Raw genomic sequence first — 20,984 nt, forward strand, 5'->3', positions numbered from 1 at the left:
AGAGTCTCTGACTCAGATTTTCATTAGTCGAACAGAGCCCATCAGTGCCTTAGACTCATGGCTCCCCACTGTGTTTGAATAGTGCTAAGAAGAAGCAGTTGCTCTGTCCAACAGAGCAGTATTTCCCAAAAGCAGCCATGAGAGCTCAGATTCAGGGACATATATCTTCTACCCGCTGGGACTGCACACTGACAGCTCATTCTGTCCTCTTAGTGTTTGAGACACGGGGTGCAGATATCTGAATATGAGCAGCCTACAGGATCTAGGGCGGCTCCCACCATGCCCTTGATAACAACTCTTGGACTTCATTACTTAAAAGGCCTTACCATCTCTTAACATCCAATCTGGGAGCCAAGATTCAAATTCATAAGCTCTTAGATAAACCATAACAAGGGCATCCATTTGGAGTCTGTGGTGGCCAGAAATTAGGAGACTCGGTGCAAGCATATGGGAGGCTAGCCAAGAAGCAGGTCCCAGCCAGGCATTTGAGAACTGTCTCCTAGCCACTTCTCTTTCCACATCGGCTAGGCTATGTTTTCAACACTGTTGATCTCTTTGCTCTTGTTATTCCTCACCTCAATATGTCAGTGTGTGAAGGTACCCTTCTTGATATCCCCCTTTCCCTCCTCTTTCTTCAGCTCCACCCCTTCTTTTTCAGTGCTTCTAGAACTGACCTGGTGAGGTCCATTCAGGGCTCTACCACACAAGTTCTTGTGAGTGTGTAAAAAAACCTAAGTAAATGTACCTGAACCCTGGCTTTGCAAAGAACTAGCTGGGTGGCCCCAAGCAAGCCAGGTTCTGATTCTCACAGACCTCCGTTCCACCTGGGAAAGGGTCTCCAAGAGTGTTCCTCATTCTGGCATGGAGTTCCAAAAGAGCAAGGCACAGTGCCCAGCCTGGCAGAGTAGGCACACTTTTCCCACTGCAGTCACTCTCAGTTGCAGGCAGAATGGCCTACCAGACTCACGCTTACTTTCTGCTCTTTTTTTTTTTTTTTTTTCAGGGCTGGGAGAGGGCTCTGCCCTCCTTCATCCAGACAGCAGATCGCACCCTCGGTCCTTAGAGAAAAGCGCCTGGAGGGCTTTCAAGGAGTCCCAGTGCCATCATATGCTCAAGCACCTCCACAATGGTGCACGGATCACAGTGCAGATGCCCCCAACCATCGAGGGCCACTGGGTGTCCACAGGGTAAGAGCTGTATTTGAGACAGCAAGTGCAGAGAGCAACCTGGGAGCAGGGTCTGAGGAAGACCCTCTGATGGGTTTAGATGCTAGCCTCGCATGGTCTACAGCAACAGAGAACCAAGCAGCTCTTGAACATTATGGTTGGTTATGCAAACAGAACTAAGAACTGTAGAAATCTTACTCTGAGGCAGCCATGGAGCCATAGCACTGGGAACTGCACAGTATGAGTGAATAGATCCTTGTTTACTGAACTCTGTGGGACCACTCGTGTATAAAGAGAAACCATTAGCAAGTGAAATTAAGCGACTGCGTTTCACCAACCCTGAAACATGACTGCAAAGCTTCTTAGGGTCTAAATATTCTTGCCATATTCTGGTAATTTAATCTAAGGTTTCAGGGCACCAAGAGTGAGTTAAGAGCTGCCCTTCCTAGCCAGTTCTTAGATTCTTTTCTGTGCTGCGAAGCTGAGATTTATCCTAGTTTGAGCTCTGGCTTATCTTCCATTAGAGCTTTTAAAAATAGCCTAGAGGCGGATCAGCGATTTTCTTTCTACCCTTTAAATGGTTGAGCATTAACAAGACTAACTGGGACCTGATGACGTCTCCCTGTGCATAGTCCCTGGGATATGGAGAGCAGCCCCAAGAGACCTTCCGGGAATAACTCAACACATGTGGACATAAGACAAAAGAAATCCTATAAAATAATGAAACTGATTTATTGCTCCTAAAAATGGATCTCTTAAAATGACTGTGATAAACTCTTTGCAGATACATTTGAAATGTGAAGTTATAACTTGAAAATGATCATTTATTAGTTGGCTGCTGTGTGGCCAGCAGTTGTGTATATTTTGTATCTATAGCTCAAACAGGCTTGGTCTGTATTGTCGGAGATTTTGCAGATGGACCCAGAGGAGCAGAGGCTCAATGACTCTCTAGGAGGAGAGTGTGAGAGAGCCTTGCTTTAGAACCAGGATGGGCCCCGAAAGTCTGCTTTCTTCCTGCAGGAAGAGTTATCTATGTAGAGAAAGTAGCAGTTATGGCTGGATATAGAATGGGCATGGCTTGATCAGCCAGGAGACCTCACTGATCCCAGCCCTGCAACCCAGCTCCCCTTGTGCAGGGTGGCTCTGAGCTATCTTGCCATCTTGAAGATTAGGTCTTTTTGTTGTTGCTGTTATTGTTGTTAATTTAGAGTAGACTTCTTGTGGATGATGGTTTGACTTTGTTCTTTGGTTTTGGTTTGGTTTGGTTTGGTTTGGTTTTGAGACAGCATTTCATTTTGTTACCCTTGAACTAGCTTAGCTTAAGGCTAAACCTTGAACTCATGAGCTAAATGTTTCTCCCGCTTAAGCCTCTGAGATAGTAAGACTACAGGTATGTGCCACTGTGTCTCGCTTACAGGTATTCTAATCTAAGAAAACTTGGAAGTGCTGCTTAAAATAGGATCCAAATTTATTAAAGGGCCCTGCAACAGTTGTGAGCAAATACACAGGAGCAATCGTAGACTGGGCAGTGACCCTTGAGAGATGCGTACACTTCTGGCCAGAGTTGATATGGCTGGATTGCAAAGGATGAGAGAGCAATGGAGAAATGGCTGGGTCTGAGATGCACCAAGTTCAGGAGACAGAGCCCACAGATTGTTGATGTTGAGATTAAAAGGAAAAGATCAAAAGAAAAATGAAAAAGAAGAGCTCTTCCCACCTCCACCTCCACTGACCTCTGTCGCTAATCACCCTCAACTCCAGTTCCTTTGGGTCAAAAGCCTGGGGTAGCCTTTGACCCTTCTGCCTCCAATGACCAGTGCTCAAAGGACTATGTATTTTACATCCACAAAGCCTTATTTACCATTAACAGATGTATTTACATAACAGAAGGTACCCATATTAAGCAGTAGTTATCGTTCATCAGTCTGCCAGCTAAAAGTCCCAGTCGCTGTCAATTTTGGGAAGCACCTGTGCTCCGGCCGGCATTCCCGCTTTGGCTGGCATCCCACTTGCTTGATTTAGACAAGCTGTCAGCTCAGCTCAGGGTTGTTCATGAGCAGAGGGAGAATTTTGATGAGCCAGAAGCCCTAACTGGAAAAACCAGGGTCTAAAAAGCTTCATGGGCAAACTCTGGGCAGTGATTCAAGAGTCCCTGCCTCCACTGTACAGACTCTGCTCTGTCCACATGGATTGGTGGCAAACCCTGTGAGGATGGCCCTGAGCCTGTCAAGCCATTTTGTTCCATAGGACCCAGTCACAGGGTTTCTGGCTTGGGAGCCTAGCATCTATCTAAGGGCATTTCCTCCTGGTCAGTCAACACACACCAAAGGAATCCCGGTCTCTCTTATTATGTTAACTTTGCTTCCATTTAACTGCCTCTTACTGTTTTTCCCACTGAGAGGATAAAACTTTTGAGTAGATAGAAGGGCAGACTTCCATTTCTGCCAAGATTCCATTTCAGAACAAAGGGCATCTCGTACCAGCCTAGACAAGGTCCCGGATTTGAGGTATTCACGAGTCTAGTTGTGCTTCATCTACCAGGTGGGTGTTCCTGGTGTAGGCCAGCAGCACACTATTCCCTCTTATCCAGAGAGAGGGGGCTTCCCTAAAGGGGCCCCTGTTTCTCCTCACATACAATGTGTGAAAATCTTTTAGAATAGAGTAGTTAGGGTCAGTTACTGAAGCTGCATTGCCTAGATTCACCGTCAGGCTCATGTGATCTTGTACGAGGCTCCTCATCTTTTGCCTCAGTTTCCTCAACGATAGATGGTAGTCATACATGGTACCTAGGCTACTGTGAAGATTCAATACATTGACATTAGTAAAGCACATGGAAGACGTTGTTCTTCTTATGGCCATGACTTGTTATGTCCTCGCTGTCTTCCACATGCCTTTGGATTTACCAAGCTCTTCCCTTGTTCTTGTCTTCAACAGCTGTGAAGTGAGGTCGGGTCCAGAGTTCATCACAAGGTCTTACAGATTCTACAACAATAATACCTTCAAGGCCTACCAGTTTTACTATGGCAGCAACCGCTGTACCAACCCCACCTACACTCTCATCATCCGAGGCAAGATCCGGCTTCGTCAGGCATCCTGGATCATCCGTGGGGGCACTGAGGCTGACTACCAGCTTCACGGCGTCCAGGTCATCTGTCACACAGAGGCAGTTGCTGAACAACTCAGCCGACTGGTGAACCGAACTTGCCCGGGCTTCCTGGCTCCTGGTGGTCCCTGGGTACAGGATGTAGCCTATGACCTGTGGCAGGAGGAGAGCAGCCACGAGTGCACCAAGGCTGTGAACTTTGCCATGCATGAGCTGCAGCTCATCCGTGTGGAGAAGCAGTATCCACACCATAGCCTGGACCACCTGGTAGAGGAGCTCTTCCTGGGTGACATCCACACAGACGCCACCCAGAGGGTGTTCTACCGGCCGTCCAGTTACCAGCCTCCTCTGCAGAATGCCAAGGTACTCACCTAGCCCCAGAGCCAAGCAGAGTCTGCATCCCCTTGACTAAAATAGGGCGTCCATAGGGCATGTCAGAGAGATCCCGGGGAACCTGAGGAATGTAGGGTTCTACCTCATAGAGGAGCAAAAGGAGAAACGTGGAAGGCTGGGAAGGGACATGTAGCTGGGAGCTCAGGGCTGCCACCCCCATGTTTCATGTTTCATGTTCTGGGGAGTAGTTGTGATGCCCATCAACAATAAACTCCAACATCTCAGTAGCTCTGTACAGCCCAGAGGACAGCATGAGGGGGTACCATGACCATGCTGGGAAAGACTCCCATCAGCAGGACACCCCAACACTGGAGAAGGTGGAAGGAACAGTGTTTCTATTGGGACAGTGGCATGCTGTCCCATAGGACCTTAGACTTCCCTGTGGTCATTTACCTGTTCCTGCTTCCAGATTGTCAGCAGCTTCCTGAGACATGCTGTCATTGCCCTCTGAGGTTCTTGGGTCAGGTGTCTTTGTCATACACTTGGTAAATTTCAAGGCCAACACTTGAACCAAATCTCTTTCTTATAAGACCCGTCTTCCCTTTTTATTACATGACTTGGAAAGTCACTGCAATTAGAAGGAGGACGGGGGAGCACAGGAAGCAATTACATCTTATAATTCTCATTATTAGAGTTATGTTCGAGTAGTATTTGGAATTCATGAGACATTTCCTCCCCTATGCTCTAAATCATGTCAGTTAATGTCTTGTGGTCCTGGGCTTGGGTAAGCAGACAGATTCAAGCCGGTGGGAGTGGTCAGGGGATTTTCTCTATAGCATCCACCAGGCCCGCTAGTTGGCCTTGCTGGAATGTAGCTAAGAACAGTGGATGTGGCTGAGTTTTCTTCAGTAATTAAAGCCTTCTTCATAGGTCCCTCTGAGTTCACTCATCACTAACCAGGTTATCTCAGGTACTTGTCTGCTGGAGATGGTCCAGGGCTGCCTTTCTTTCCATCTGCCATTGTACACTCATGTAAAGGAGCTTTACTAAATAATCATCTTTATTAAAATCAGGAAAATTATGCCCCATGTGCAAGGTGATGCCTCATGGAGACCCAAAAGCACACAAGCCTGAGACTGCTTGAGGTGATGGTGCACTGCTGTGGACAGCTCACCAGTAGGACCAGCAGGCCTCCTGGAGTTTCCTTCCCACATGGAGGAGGGGGAAAGTCCATTGTGCTCTGTCCTTAATGTTCAGAAGCAGCAAGAGGCAGAGGGAGCTGTGGTACTTAGGGAAGGCCTGGTATCCTCTTACTGTGATGGGCAAGGGACCTCAAGCTCCATCCCTTCACGGTGTTAGAACTGCTGAACAGGATGCTGCCTGCTGCTGGGGGCATGGTTCTAGGCCAGGCTTCCGTAGATCTTTTAGAAAAGCAGGTAAGGACTGCTGGCTTCCGGTTCTGTTCTTAGTACCGCCTGGCAGGTAGCCCCATCTCTACTCTGCAGTGAGCGTCACAGATGCACGCCATCTTTCTTAGAATTGGATTCGAAGTGGAGGAAGGGTGGGGGATTTCACACCTACATGTGAGGTGTCCTTTGAGTAAAGAAAGACTGACAGACTGACTTCGTGTGGTCTGGGTGGTCCACCAACACCCCCTTAGCCAGGAACACGCCCCTGTTCTGTCACTCCAATCGCTATGGCAACCCGCCAAGCAGGCAGGGCCATTGTCATCCCTCGCGCCCCTTCCAGTGAGTAGCACACAGCTGTGTGCCTAGTTCGTAGGCTCAGGACTAACTCTAGCACTCAAGGGGCTGAGGCAGAATTGCTGAGAGGCTTGACTGGGCTACACAGTGAGATAGTGACTTCCAGGGCCAGCCTGAGTATATAGCCTACTGTCTACAGTATAAGACATTGTCTTGAAGACAAACAAACAAACAAAATAAAACAAAATAAAAACAGCAAAAACCTATCCCCTCAGTTGTCATGGGTAGAGCCAGGCCAGGCTCTCTGCCCCTTACTTAACCTTGTGCCACTGTTTGCTTGCCCAGGGCCAGGCTCTGTTTCCTTACCCACATGTGCCCACTTGGGCTCTTTGCTATCTTAAGCTCCTTTTAAGTACCAGAAGGAGGAGAACTGGTTTTGTTTCCTGCACCCCCACTCCGCCCCATCCCTTTTTACATGAATCTCCTCCCCCACCTTCTGTGCTATACCTCCAGGGTGTGAAGGTTCTAGATGAGCCTCTTACCTATGGTCCTCCGTCCAGGTTGGGAGGACCTATTCCGAGGTTAGTGTTTCTACCTGATCGAGGTCAGAGCTCGACTGGCTTATGACTCCCGGGGCTGGGGGAGAATGTCTTTGGAGCTAGCTATCCCAGCCTGGCTTGGGATTTCAGGGTGACGGGCATGATGCTGACCTTCTCTGGGGCAGTCTTTATTTCTAAACAGCTAAAAGGTTTTCTTGAACTCTGGATAAATTGGCAAGCATGGGGAATTTGGAAATGGGAGCTAGTCCTAGTCCAAAGCTGTCCTGCTGGCACCAGCAGGGGTCAAGTGTCCCTTTTCTGACCCCTTAGAGCCCCCGTACTTCTTTCCTTTAAAATGGAGGAACTCCACAGACGCTGTCCGTCCTGTCTCCCTGAGCTGGAGAGAGGAGCCCTTCTGGCTGACAGCTCCTGGAGAAATGAAAATGGCCGGCTGGAGAGTATACAAGCGCTGCCTTCGGCCATGAGACACATCGTCCTGTCGTCTCCTCCCTTCTCTGATGAGGCAGTTGTGGGAGCATTTATCTAGGTTCTCAAGAATCAGCCTCCTTAAACCCCAGGTCCCAATCCAAGATTCCAGAAGCATGAATGGTGGAAAGAATTTGAGGAAGTGAGGTTTATCTAGAACATTTCTTATAAAAGGGATAAGGGGAAGGCCGACATGTGCAAAGTGATCTCATTTGTGTGAAACCAAATGCTTGCAAACAGGGAGGAACAGAGGGTATGAAGAAGGGGAACTTAGCAATGGCTTCTGAGGAAGGGTCGGGGTGGCTAGCCTGAGGTTTCCTTTAGGTGCCTTTTGTCATTTGTACCATGGTCTTGCAGAACCTAAACACCATTGCAAGGGAAAATTAAAATTCAAGAAAAGAAAAAAAAAATTCCAGGGAGGCATCATAAGGAATAGTGAAACCATAAATAAGGCTGGTAGCCACTGGGAGGAGGGCTCGGGGTCCCTGACTCAGCAAGACCTATGCTGTGGGACCACTATGGCTGCCTAGCCAGCATGGCAGCAAGACCTGTAAGACGGCTTCAGCAGCTGAAAGGACCCATTCTTCTCTTCCCTTGTCTTGTAGCTCTGGGCTTTGGTGCATAGCGATGCCCCTCAGGAAGTGTTTAGATCCTTCCCCAAGCCAGCTAGGAGAAGGTGAATGGATTTGGCCAGTATCTTTCTAGACACTGGGCATGGTAAAGCCCAGTTGCCTGTGTCCATGGGACATTCCGGCAGCAGGTTGTTTGGGCTGGGTTGTGGCTGTCTAGCCCAGGACAGGAAGCAACTGGGAGAGAATTTCTTCAAAGAGTACACACGCCCGTGCAGGGGTCCTGGGATCTCTAGCTTTGAACTTGTTGCCTCTCCCTAATTGCTGGTCCATGGAGACCTGGCTGAAACTTAGTTTAACGCTAAATTGAGTTTGAAACCGCTAGTCTTAGCCCCTGTGGAAACAGGACACCATGTAAAAATAGAAACTTCAAGGCAGCCTGTTTTTCTAGGCTTTCTGCAGCTTGGCTCTAAGGCTCTGAGTCCTTTGGCAAATAAGATCTGTTTGCAGACTCAGGTGTGTGGGGATTTCTTTCAGGAGGAAATTGGCTACTCTTCCTTAAGAAAAATCAAGGTGACCTAAAATAACCCCTAAGAAGATGCTCCAAGTGGGAGTTCAACCCCAGCACAGTACCACCCTCTGCCCTGATTCATGAGAGCCGTATAATTGGAATGTACACCCAGTTCATTCATGCAGTGATAGACTGAAATGGTTATTAAAAGCAAATAATGGCCAGGAGCCTTGGAAATGGCAAGAGTTTTAAACTGATGGAATTGCTCGTTCTCCAAAATCCTCTACAGATTCATCCACAGGGTTGCAAATCAAAAGGATTGTCTAAAAGTAACCCCCAGGCATTGCGTTTCTTAAATATTCTGGCCTAGCAAACTTGCCTGGGGCCAGCTGCCTGGGGGTGGGAAGGAGGACAACATGAGAACTTCACGGCACCTGACCAAGAAAGGGGGCAGAGCTCTGACACACTCTCCAGTTCTACAGAAACTCCCAGGCTGGGAACCAGCATCAGTTTGTAATTCAGAGTCTTGTTTAAGAATGGTGGCTTTCATTGTCCTCAGGACACTGGTTCCAAGACCCCACAGACATCAAAAGACAGCTCAAGTCCTATGATGGTGTAATGTGTGCATGGAAGCTCTGCATACCTCCATATACTTACACATCTCTAGTGGACTTGTCTTAGAGAGCCCGAGTCTATATAAATGCCTGTTATACTGTACCCTTCAGGATACTGCAAGCAGAGACACGTGTAGGTTCAGTACAGGTGCAGTGTTTCTCCCTTGCTATTTTGATCTGAATTTAGATGTATCCTCAGATAGAAACCCATTCATGGGGAGGGCCGAGCGCGTGTGAGAAGGACAGTGATCTGTGGAACTTCCTGGCATTAGTGACATCAGAGGGACTGGAACAGGTGGCCATGGGCAGTAGACTTTTTCAGCCCATTGCTGCTACAGGCTAGGTTTGTTATTAGTTCCTTGAGCATGCGCTACGGGACTCCTGGGTAATGGGACAGGACACCAGCTCAGGGAAAGGACAAGGGGCTTTTGTGGAAGGACCCTGTGTGCTTTCTCTTCCACCAGAGTGGGAAAAGGATAGGGCATTGCAGAGATGGTAGGAGATGGATGAGGTGGTGCAAGACCGAGGGTTGAGAGTTTCCCAGGACCATTCTTAGGTAGATTTTCCTAATGAAAATTCTTCCCATGCCTGGGCCAAGGTGTTCACTAGGCAGCACATGCTGCATGGTGCATATACAGACAGGGTGCTGGCCATTGGGATTGCTTGCTTGGTGGTAAGCATTACACCAAGGCTGTGCTACAGCGAGGCGGCCATGCCCTGATTGCAGATATAGATCTTGTTATTTCTTGACTCCTCCAGAGGGTTTTGGCAGACAAACAGGCATGCAGGGTTGCTTTATTTAAGGAGTTAGCAGGCTAGGAAAGATTTGTTGTCAAGGACAATGCACGCGGTAAACATTTCATCCCTTAAAAGGCAAAAACACTGAGAGGCCAGAGTGAAACCCCCAAGAAGCAGGAAATTGGCCATTTAAAAAGTATGCCTCTGCAGCTAGGGAGAGAGGAGGGGAGCAGGCGGGAAACTTCCTCTGTGATCCATGAAGTCATCCCGGCCCCTTTAAGGGATCAAAATGAACCAGAGGTCATAGGTTACCTGAATCCAATTCTAAATTTATTCCTTACACTTATTTATTTACTTTATGTGTATACGTACAAACAGAGCTTGGCAACAAGGGTCCTTATCCACTGAGCCATCTCCTTGACTATGGATCTATCTCCGGAAAGCATTGTGAGATGCCTCCTCCCACAGACAGCATCTCTCCTGATGGATAAATGTGACTTTCATTATTCAGCTCCTTAAATATCCTATGATCCTTTCTCCCTATCAGTTTGTCCATCAGAAGCCTCATCAAGCTAGGCAGTGTTCTGCCAGGGGACCTAGGGAATGTGAGGGGGAGCGCTCTGGTCTTGGCTTGAAAGGACTAATGTGGAAGCCGGATTGTCTGGAACAGAAATGTCATCCAGCACACAGCAAATTGCCATTGGAGAGCATTCACCATAGGTTTACAGCTACCCTGGGTCTCTGTATGAGAATCATGAATACTTTTCTTTTTTTTTTTTATCCAATGGAGCAAAGCCTTAGGAAAAGAAGTTTCCATCTTCTCCTCCCATCTCTCTCCTTGAACAAAACTTTTAGCCAAGAATGGCTGCTTTGAAGCCCGTGCTCTGTCCAGCCTGCTCCTCTAATTGATCTTTCACAAGATCTTCTCAAGTCATTTCTTCCATTCTGGGAAGCCCATGGAAACAAGTGGGCACTGTCAGCAGATGCTGTTGACCAACCCTCCAGAAATAAATGTTGGCAGGAAACAGGAGAAGCCTGAAGAGCCCCCATCAGTCATCAGTCTCAGAGCCCTTTTCCATGGGGCTACAGTCCTTGTTGAGGGGACATTTGCTGTTTGCAGAACCTCAAGCCTGAGCACTGAAGGAGTTGGAGGTAGCGTTCCATAAGCCCTCTAGGATTGACTTAGAGGCCCAAGACAGCTTTAAGTTTGTGAGGTCGTCTGGTCCAAGTTATTTTCTCTCTATATACCTTGGTTACCCCAACTGGAAAATATGCCAGCATTCTCATTAACCTTAAGACATAGATGAACTTGAATGCCTTAGAATCCCATATCCTTATACACGGGCTGCAGTTCTTGAACCTGCTGCTCAAGATCAGTGTGCAGACAAGCAAACCCTGCTCCCTGCCAGCAATACCGTGTACTTGGGAACTGCAGGGTCCATTTCCATTTTTAACATGAGTTCTTCTTTTCAGAGGACACTTGTATGGGGCTTATTTCTAGCTCTAACCCTCTTGAATTAAGTCTTCCTCCAGCCCCTGGTGCCACGCATGGAACCCAGAATCACTTAACATGCCAGATGAGTACTCTGCAGTAGCACTCCAAGTCCCTAGGTTAGAGCTTTTTATAGTGGGTGTAAAGAACAGCAAAGGAACACCTACTGGCCCCCCTGATTTTAGCCTTCAGACCCTGTGTATGCAGAAGCCCTGACTTGAAACTCTTTCTAACATGGAGGGAAATGAAGTGCTACAGAGCCAACTTGGCGAGCCTAGGAAAGGACATTTCTCAAGTGGGAATCTTGTATCAGAATATTTTATTTATTTATTTATTTTAGTAAAACTAGTTTTATAAAGCAAATGCCATCTGATGGTGCAAATCCTCTTCCATGTGAATGATCTGCAGACGGAGTTCTCGTCTGGTACTCTGTAAAGGGTCTCTCACTAAGCCGCCCGAGAAACGGAGCTGTAGAGCAATACAGAGTGTAGGCTTTGCTCTCCACTACAGTGACACTATTGCTGTAGGTCCCTTTAATTTTTATTCACACCAAAGAGTATATGAATTTAAGAGAATAATTTTTAAAACTTAATTCACACAACAGAAGCATTGCCTTAACAACCCTCATGACTAAAATTGTCACCTTCTTGATATCATCTCCTGAGGCCAAAAACTCTGCCTCTGCTTATGACATCTTTGATTGCTTAATGGTAACTGGAAAACTGCTTCAAAGGGGATGGGGAGGTGGGCAAAACAGACCCTTCTCCAAAGAATTTTACAAGTGACAGATACGCTCTTTATCAAATCGTTACGGAAGGATAAATTTAAACCACAATAGTAAGTTGCCCATTGGGACAGCTGTTGCCAAAGGGGAAAAAAAGTGGAAAATAAATCTTGGCAAGGATGTGAGGGAATTGGAACTCTTGTAGTTTGCTGATAGAGATGTCAAATGGCACAACTACTGTGGAACACAGGCGATTCCCTCAAAAATGCAAACATTGCACTGCCATATGGTTTAGCTATTTTATACTGCATTACCATCTGGTAAAGCTATTTTGCACCTATGTATATACTCAAAATGATTGCAGGAGGAATACAAATGCATACCCATGCAGCTAGCTATGCTCATGATGTTATTCACAGCAGCAACAAGGGAGAAGCAGTCTAAAGGTCTAGGAGCAGATAAGCAAAGTGTGTCCCTGCATGAAATGATTGGGCCTTAAAAAGGAAGGATGTTCTGATACATGGTCTAACATGGGAGAACCTAGAATACAATTGCTAATGACACTGGCCAGTCACAAAATTGTAGATACTATATAAGTCTCCTTACAGGAGGTCCTTAGTTATCTCTAATACGAGGTCCTTAGTCTTGTCATGTTCAAAGACAAAAAGTACAGGGGTGGTTGCCAGGGGCTAGGATAGGGAAGGATGGAAGGTCATTTCAGTTAGAGAAAATGAGAAGGTTCTAGAGATAGTGTGATCGCTACCTAACCAGGTGACTGTATTTAACGCCACAGAATGGTACACTTAAAATTTACTAAGATGATGAGTTATACAACCTTTATTTAAACCCACAATAAAACAAAAGTAACCAGAGTAAAGAATTTAGTAATACCAATGCTTAAGAGCCAGGTTCCTCCTGGCCACTGCACATGAACCCAAATCCCACAAACCCACAGGTTCAACCATGCCTGGCCCACTTTTGATTTCTGCCCAGTGGAAACCCTTTATCTCGAGAGCATAGTTCATCTGGCAGAACCACAGGCCAGAAGAATCCTCTTGGAGCCCAGGACTCCTGCCCGCTGTTCTTAAAGCAGTGCTATTCATGAACACCAACTGACCACTCCAGGTGCCATGCTGGTACAGCCTGGGTAACAGCTGGGGCCTCCCCCCACCCAACCTTTTCCTGTCGGACTAAAGAGCATTGATCTTCAGCGGCGTTCCATCAGCACTAAGCTGTCCCTGAACCAATACTGGCGCAGAAAGGGAAAACAAATCATTTCCAGGATTGAGACGTAACTTCTTAGAAAGGCCAGAAGTGAAGGTGGTTCAGCGGATGATCCTAAACTCTCATCAGATATAGAAAAATGAAGTTGTGGAGAGTGGGATGGAGAAGAAGTGGGGGTAGAGATGGGTGAATCAGCCCACAGGACCTTGTAAGACCTTCTGGGAATCGGGTGCCGTAGGCAGCAAACATCTTTGCTGTGCAGATTTCAGCAGGGAGGGACCCAGCTCTGTGTGGACCACTAGAAATCCTATGGGTCCATGTTTCTGACCCTGATGGAACATCAGCTTCTGATGCCTCCTCTGGAGTGTGATAAGCCACCTGCAGGGGCTTTAGACTCTCATGGTTGGGCAGGGCCTCAATGGCGTTGCATACAGGTTTCATGTTGATTGTGGTAATATTCTGACATACTCTGTTCTCGGCAGGACCCCCAGAGTATACATGTTATAGACACCAACCTAACTTTCCGTCCTGGCCTTTAAATGTCAGAAGAACCCACTTAGGGCAAAAGCTTTGGATCCTTCACCTCCTGGCAGTTTTCTGAGAGGACATAGCATGTCAGAGCTCAGGACTCTGGGTTCTTTTTTTACTTCTGTTTGTACTTCTCTTCCTACCATGAACCCAAAGGACCATCCATGACTATTGCTTTGGTCTACCCAAGTGGGGACACTAAGTGGGAACCACCTTCCTCCTCCATTTCTCTCCTGCAGCAGTTAGGCAAGCTTGTCTGAGAGTCACCCTGTTGTAAGTGAGGAAGTCGAAGTAGAGAGAGATGAATAACTTGTTTGTGGCTACCGCCGGCTGTGAGGTAGGCAGCAGGGCTGGCTCAGGCCTTCGTAATCTGGCCAGAGATATTCTCCTCTATTCTGATTCAGCTCTGCTTTCAATGGGCTGTTTACTTGTTATCTCCCTGGTTCCTATCACCCTGTGGTCTGCTGATAACAGGCTAGAGCATGGTTTATATTCTTCCCTTGCCCGAAAGCCCTCTGCAGGAATCCCAGGCCAGCAAATGCACCTGGACCCTGGGAGAGAGAAGGCTTGTCCTCTCCCCCCTTTAACTCTGTCCCCACAGTTATCTCACCATCTGCAAGCCACACATCACAGGTACAAAGGAAGTGTTCTCTACTGTACATGGTAACGAAACTCATCCAATGGATGGAAAGGGCCATCTAAGTACAAAGTCTTCGCTTCATGGGGGAGTAGAAGAGGCAGGTGGCAGCCACCTGCCTGCCCCCGCACCCTCACCACAATCTTCCAGGAAGGCAAACTTGTCACCGTTGCCAAGTCACATTTATGAGGGCTCCCACCCTACCTTGGGGAAGGAGGTGAAATTTTAAACAAGGGTGTCCCTCTCTCCGATGGGTGAAGGTGTGTGACTGTGGGTCTGAGGTCACATGAGCTGAGAGTCCCAGTGAGCTCTGCCTCCTGACCAGAGGGCAGAGATCAAAGGCTATGATCCAACTCTGCTCACCCCTTGTGTCTTGTACAAACTTTGAGGGAGTTAAAGAGTAGAGAAGACCACTGGGTTAAGAGTTGTCCTTTGGCTTGGATGTGGTGACAATATCATGGTGCTGTCTCAGGACCAGTCCTCCTGACCTACAATCAGGTTTTGGTTGCCAGCTCTGAAACCTCTAGGAAAGCAGGTTAGTCAGAGCTGACTATCTGCCATACGGGCACCAAATAAACACTCCCCAGGCAGTGTCTCCTGGAAGCGAGAGCATAGCTTTACTGTAGACCATAAGCTGCAGAAAGCAAGCTGGGAAAGCAAGCATTTCAAGAGCTGAAGACCTGTGCACCTTGGCCTGCAGACACACATGGACAGGGTGTGTGCATGCCCCAGGGGTCCCCCATCCCCTTCTGTGTGGCTCCTCTACCTCCTGCATTCACTTTCTCAAGGGGACCCCGTGATACCTCTCATCTGTTGTCACAGCTCTGCATTTTCCTTGGTGTGTTTGGCAGTTTCTCCCTTGAAAAAGTGTAACTGTGCTGAAATACACCCATACATCTGTCTCATGGATACCCACTCAAGGGCACAATGTCAAACAGCTTTGGCCTCTGTTCATATCTAAAACTCTCACCTTGTGAAACTAAAGTTCTGCCTGTTACCCGGGCTCTCTGTCTCTACCTCCCTGCTTGTCCCTCAAAGTCACCTTCCCACCTCCTGTCTCTCGATCTCATCGTTAAATATCTCTCAGATAAATGGAATAAAATCAAGCAGTGTATGTGTGTGCATGACAGGCTTATTTCATTTAGCGCAGTGTCCTCGAGGTCCATCCATGTTGTAACTTGTGCAGAAATCCTGCCTTTTTAAAGTTGAGTTCTCTGCTATCACACATGCAGAGCACAGTGTGCTTCACCGTTCATTTGTGGCCACACAGCTGGATTGCTTTCCTTTTGGCTACTGTGGGGCAGTGCCCTTGCTCTGAGTTCTTCTGGACATGTAGTTAGGGTAATAGCTGGATGGTATAGTAATTCTATGTTTGAGTTTATGAGAAACCATCCTATTCTGGTCCACAAAGGCAGTATCATTTTATGTTCCCACAACTAGGACCAAAGGATTGGGATGTGTCTCCACACCCTCACCCACATATCCACTGGATTTGTGATGATCCGAAACCTCAACAGGATTCTAAAGGGTCCATGCCATAACTGACATTAGGCAGGCTGTCCTGTTACAGCCGTGTGCAATATGTGAATACACATCCTGGCTCACACTGAGCTCTACTCTCTGGGCACCAGAGTCTGGCTCTATTTCTTTTGGGGGTTTCGGGTATAAATAATGGTGCCCCAAGTACCCAATCCTAACTGTGGTGAACTCGCCCCTGACCCCATTTTCAGGGATGCACACTGATCCCATGAGAAGACTAAAGTCTCTAAATGTCTTCGTTTCTTTGTTTCAGAACCACAACCATGCGTGCATAGCCTGCCGCATCATTTACCGGTCCGATGAACACCACCCTCCCATCCTGCCCCCCAAGGCTGACCTGACCATTGGCCTCCATGGGGAATGGGTGAGCCAGCGCTGCGAGGTACGCCCCGAGGTCCTCTTCCTCACCCGCCACTTCATCTTCCACGACAACAACAACACCTGGGAAGGGCATTACTACCACTACTCAGACCCCGTCTGCAAGCACCCCACATTCACCATCTATGCTCGAGGCCGTTACAGCCGCGGTGTGCTCTCATCTAGGGTCATGGGTGGCACAGAGTTTGTGTTCAAAGGTAAGTCGGCTGCTTCACATCTCACGGTACCGCTTGGCATCTTTGCTGCTTGAGATCTGGGGATGAAGTTAGAGCCCTGTTTGCCTTAAAGCATCCTTGGAAATACCATCTGAGCTCCTTCCTGCTAGAGCAGGCTAGTACCAGGCCTCCACATGACTCTCAGGTACAATGGAACCCTAACCATCACATGGGCCACTGTGATGTGAGAAGCAGGAATGCTCCTGCTGTGAAATCTAGCAGCCTCTCTGGTAGAATTGGGCCTGTTTGAATGCTGTGTCCTTTTCCTAAGTGAGGAATACACAGCAGGGGTCAGTTACTTCTTGACGCTGAGAGCTGTTACTTCCCATCTGAGCTGAGGCTACCTATGAGAGCCCGTTCCAGGCTGGAAAGGTGAGCACATCGTAGGGAATGTTCACTCTATGCACTGCTCACCCAAGCAAGGAAGCTGGGGTGGGAGACACCTGCCCTGACACCGAGTGAGGGCTTGCTGCTTTGGTTTTAAGTTTGAATGCCTGAAAAGTGGGATTGGTTTGTAATACCAAATAAAGAAGGTAGCTGGGTCATTGGGTTAGCCCGTCAGAGCAGCTGTGTTGAAACAATGTCCCTAGCATTTGTCAGAAGTGTCTGTCTCCTACATTGTGTCCCTAGAGTCATGGATATCTCTCTTCTCCACAGTGAATCACATGAAGGTCACTCCCATGGATGCGGCCACAGCCTCTCTCCTCAATGTCTTCAGTGGGAATGAGTGTGGGGCTGAGGGCTCCTGGCAGGTGGGTATCCAACAGGATGTGACACACACCAATGGCTGCGTGGCTCTGGGCATCAAACTACCTCACACAGAATATGAGATCTTCAAAATGGAGCAAGACGCCCGGGGCCGCTACCTGCTGTTCAATGGCCAGAGGCCCAGCGATGGCTCCAGCCCAGACAGACCGGAGAAGAGAGCCACATCCTACCAGATGCCCTTGGTCCAGTGTGCCTCTTCCTCACCTAGAGCCGAAGACTTACTGGAAGACAGTCAAGCTCATCTGTATGGCCGGGCAGCAGGGAGGACAGCTGGGCCCCTGCTGCTTCCTGCCTTTGTCAGCCTTTGGACTCTACCACATTGGCGCATCCTCAGATAGAAGACATTTTCTAAACCAAGACTCTTTACCATGTATGACTTTTCTTCACACAGAGAAAGGACATTGATTCTTTTGATGCACTTGAATACCTTGAGATCTGCCATTGCCTCGCCTCTCTCCCCTCTCCCAGCCTCTGAGTCATGAGCAGTGTGTTTGAGGTTTCAGCTTTGAATTTCTTCCTGCCCAATCTGTGGCCTGGGAACTTCATAGCAGTGGTTGCACTTTAAGTCTGCAGAGAGCTGGAGCTAGAGTGCTTAGGGGTGCCCACGGGGGGTGGCAGCTGCCTTCTTCTCTCTGTCCGCCGGCTCCGTCTGTATTTCTGAGCTGAGCTTAAAACATACAAATGACAAGCTGCAGCCTTTCTCTGCCATGGCTTCTCTTTATCTCTCCAAATCCCTTCCACACTCCAGGTTTTCTACACTGGAACCCAGTGCAGAGTTGGCTCGGGACCACCATCCAGACCCCGTGTTGACTACAGGAAAGATGGGGGTGTCGTTGTGTACATAAGAGAAGATGGCAAGCTTCAGCTAAGTCTTTGTCCCAGCCTTAATGCCAGTCAACACTTTCAGACATGTTGAGTAGAGAGGTGTCCGTAAAGCTTCAAAGTAACTTAACGTCCATTGACTAGCACTGGTTTTTACTTCTTGAGAAGAGATGTGTGCCATATACTTGCTTTGGTGGCTACAGAATACAGCCTGCGGTTTAACCCTCAGAGGAGACCGGTCCAGTTGGGAAATTCAGAGCAGCTCCTGTTGCAGACAGCCAGAAGCAGCAGTGGAGGGGGAGATTCCTTGTGCTAAGTGCCACACAAGTGACAAGGAGATCTATGATGTTTTCTCCAAGTGAACCAACGCCCTGCGTCATTGGCTCACACTGTGGTTAGGGTGGGCACATCCACTCTGCCATCTTTGACACACAGAAACTGAACATCAGTGCTCCAGTAACTTACCGATGAGAAGAGATTGGGGTGGGACTCATCCGCAGATGAGCTACTCTGCTAGGGGCCGTCCCTGGGCTCCATGGAGTCTATGAGGAGTCACCCTGTTACTAGAATTACTGGCTTGACTCAGCTTCCTCTCTGCATTTCCTTGGCTCTGCCCCAGCTGAGAGGTCCAGAGCCATCTCATTCAGGGTTCGCTGCTTCACAGACATTAGAAGGGAGGAGGGAATGATAGCCTCCCATTCCTTTGTATTATTGCAACTGGTGCTATAAACACCAAGTGCTGTTGCTCACAGAGACCCATGCAGGCAAGTGGGAGAGAAACAGAAAACCCAGATGGAACTGAAAGCAGACATGGAGACCAGGACCCAGGAGAAGAGTCAGTTGTGTATTTAAGAATTCACTTTATGAAGCAGTAGCATTCAGTGTGGTGTTAAATTATAATGAAGGCATGGAGTACCAGAGTGCTTTATATTTAGATTATATTTTAAGTCATGGTGCATACTTGAGGGGGTTTATTAAAAAATGAAAGTACTAACTTAATGTCTACTAAGTTTAATAAACAAAGAATTTGGAAGTAACCCCACGAAATATGTCTTCTTTGTCGACTCAATGAATTCTAACACTGTCTTTAAGGTGTGAACCTGTACTGACCCTAAGATGTGCTTCAGGGATCAATCGGGAGTTGGTTTACAGCCACTTGATTCACTGCAACCCATCTAAACTCATCTATTTCTACTGTTTAACAATATGCTGCATATTCGCCACATATGAATAGATACCAACACATACATAGAGTAGCATGATGAGTCTGTGAAGTTTGTGTGATCGCTTTCTGATGTAATAGAAATCTCTACAGAGAAATAATCAACAGCTCATTCACAACTCACCAATACACTAACGTGTGTCACCATCATTCCCAAGTGTATTCCTCTTGGCTTGGTTATATCATGCTAACAGCCATAGGATCTCTAGAGTCAGGTCCTTCACATGACCCGGGATCTTGATGTTATGTGGTTTCTGGTGACCTTGAAGCCACAATGGAGTTTGAGATCATCCAGGCTTGAATGGCTTGTCAAGCCATGACAAGTCAATACTAAGATGCTTTCTTTGTTTTTTTAGATTTCTCTTGTTTTAATTAATGTGTATATGGTGGAACCGGTAGGTATAGGTACATCCTTTACTTATACCTACTGAGTACAGGTGTCACACAGCACAGAGAGATCCCTGGAGCTGGGGTTACAGGTGGCTTAGAGCCACCCAGTGTTAATGCAAAGAGACAAACTCTGCTCCTCTGCAAAGGGAGTACACAATTCTATTCTCCAACTCTTGCTTACTTTTCAGACAGTGTCTAACTATGTATCCCAGGTTGGCCTTGAATTCATGGTCCTTCTGCCTCCACCCAAAACATATTGGGCTGACAGACCAGTTCTATTATCTCTGGCTTGGAACAAGTCTGAGAAAGGTATGCCTGACTCTAGAATATTCCATTTACATAGCAAGTTTGAAATCCTCTATAGTTCAGTGCTCAGCACCTGGCAAGTCTCCCTGTTAGTTAGTGGTGGGTAATTCTGCTAGTAAATTCTAGATCTGAGGAAGTCATAAGTCATGGAAGGTTCTTTCAGAACTCACAGATCAGCTGCAACTAGGCTTTAGGCCACTGGTGTAATAGGACATGAGGCTGGATGATTGGCAGAGAACACAGGTTTATTTTGGTTTGTGGTTCTAGAGATTTTGAAGCTTGAAATCGAGCAGCTGTATCCAATGAGGGTCTTCAGCAGCTTTGACTTGGCAGCAAGCCTCAGGTGAACTTGAGGTGAGTGTGAGGGTGGACTTGCTTTATCCAGCCTATTCTGGCAACGAATTCAGTTCCATGCGACTGAGAACTGCTGAGAACAGCATCATTCCGTTCGTTATGGCTCCATCGTTGATCTCCAGCCCTACTATTGGCTCCACATTCCAACCCTGCCACAGTGAGGCATTAGGACTCCCAATCATGAATTTCGGCACGACGCAGTCAAAGCATAGCACCAGGCTTCGTTTCTTCCTGAGGAGCTTGCTGGTAAGAGTCAGAAAAGTCCCTTGAGTTGACAGTAAAATGAAGACTTCAAACTCTAAAATTCAAGCTGCCCCCACCCTTCAATCTCAAAATGAAACTGATGGAGCCTCCCCTTCAATCGCCACAGAACAAAGGGTTCATTTTCTCAGACACGGGGCAATTCAGCAGTGCCCAACATAAAGAGCCACAACCAGGGTTGCTGGGCATTCCTGAATGCCATGGTGACCTGCAGAAACAGCTTGTGGTCTTGTGGCTTCTGGTTGAAGAAGAAACTTAAGTAAAAGAGCCAACTGGTATTCTACCATCTCCCGCAACTTACCCAAAATGCATGATTTCCATGGTACCCTACACAGACCATACAATGTTTTGTTATGAATACT

General features: G+C 47.5%; 1 protein-coding gene across 1 annotated transcript in view; it reads left to right on the forward strand.

Moving 5' to 3' along the window:
- The window catches only part of Apcdd1 (APC down-regulated 1), a 29,761-nt gene extending 10,635 nt beyond the window's left edge, over positions 1-19,126 (forward strand). The window contains exons 2-5 of the mRNA XM_031365847.1: positions 1,004-1,187; positions 4,101-4,632; positions 16,160-16,481; positions 17,157-19,126. Of these exons, the coding sequence (XP_031221707.1) occupies positions 1,004-1,187; positions 4,101-4,632; positions 16,160-16,481; positions 17,157-17,605 (1,487 nt within the window). The 3' untranslated portion in view covers positions 17,606-19,126. The remainder of the gene's footprint in view (positions 1-1,003; positions 1,188-4,100; positions 4,633-16,159; positions 16,482-17,156) is intronic.
- The last annotated feature ends 1,858 nt before the right edge of the window (positions 19,127-20,984 follow it).

This window comes from Mastomys coucha, unplaced genomic scaffold (assembly GCF_008632895.1).
Source record: "Mastomys coucha isolate ucsf_1 unplaced genomic scaffold, UCSF_Mcou_1 pScaffold13, whole genome shotgun sequence".
Lineage (NCBI taxonomy): Eukaryota > Metazoa > Chordata > Mammalia > Rodentia > Muridae > Mastomys > Mastomys coucha.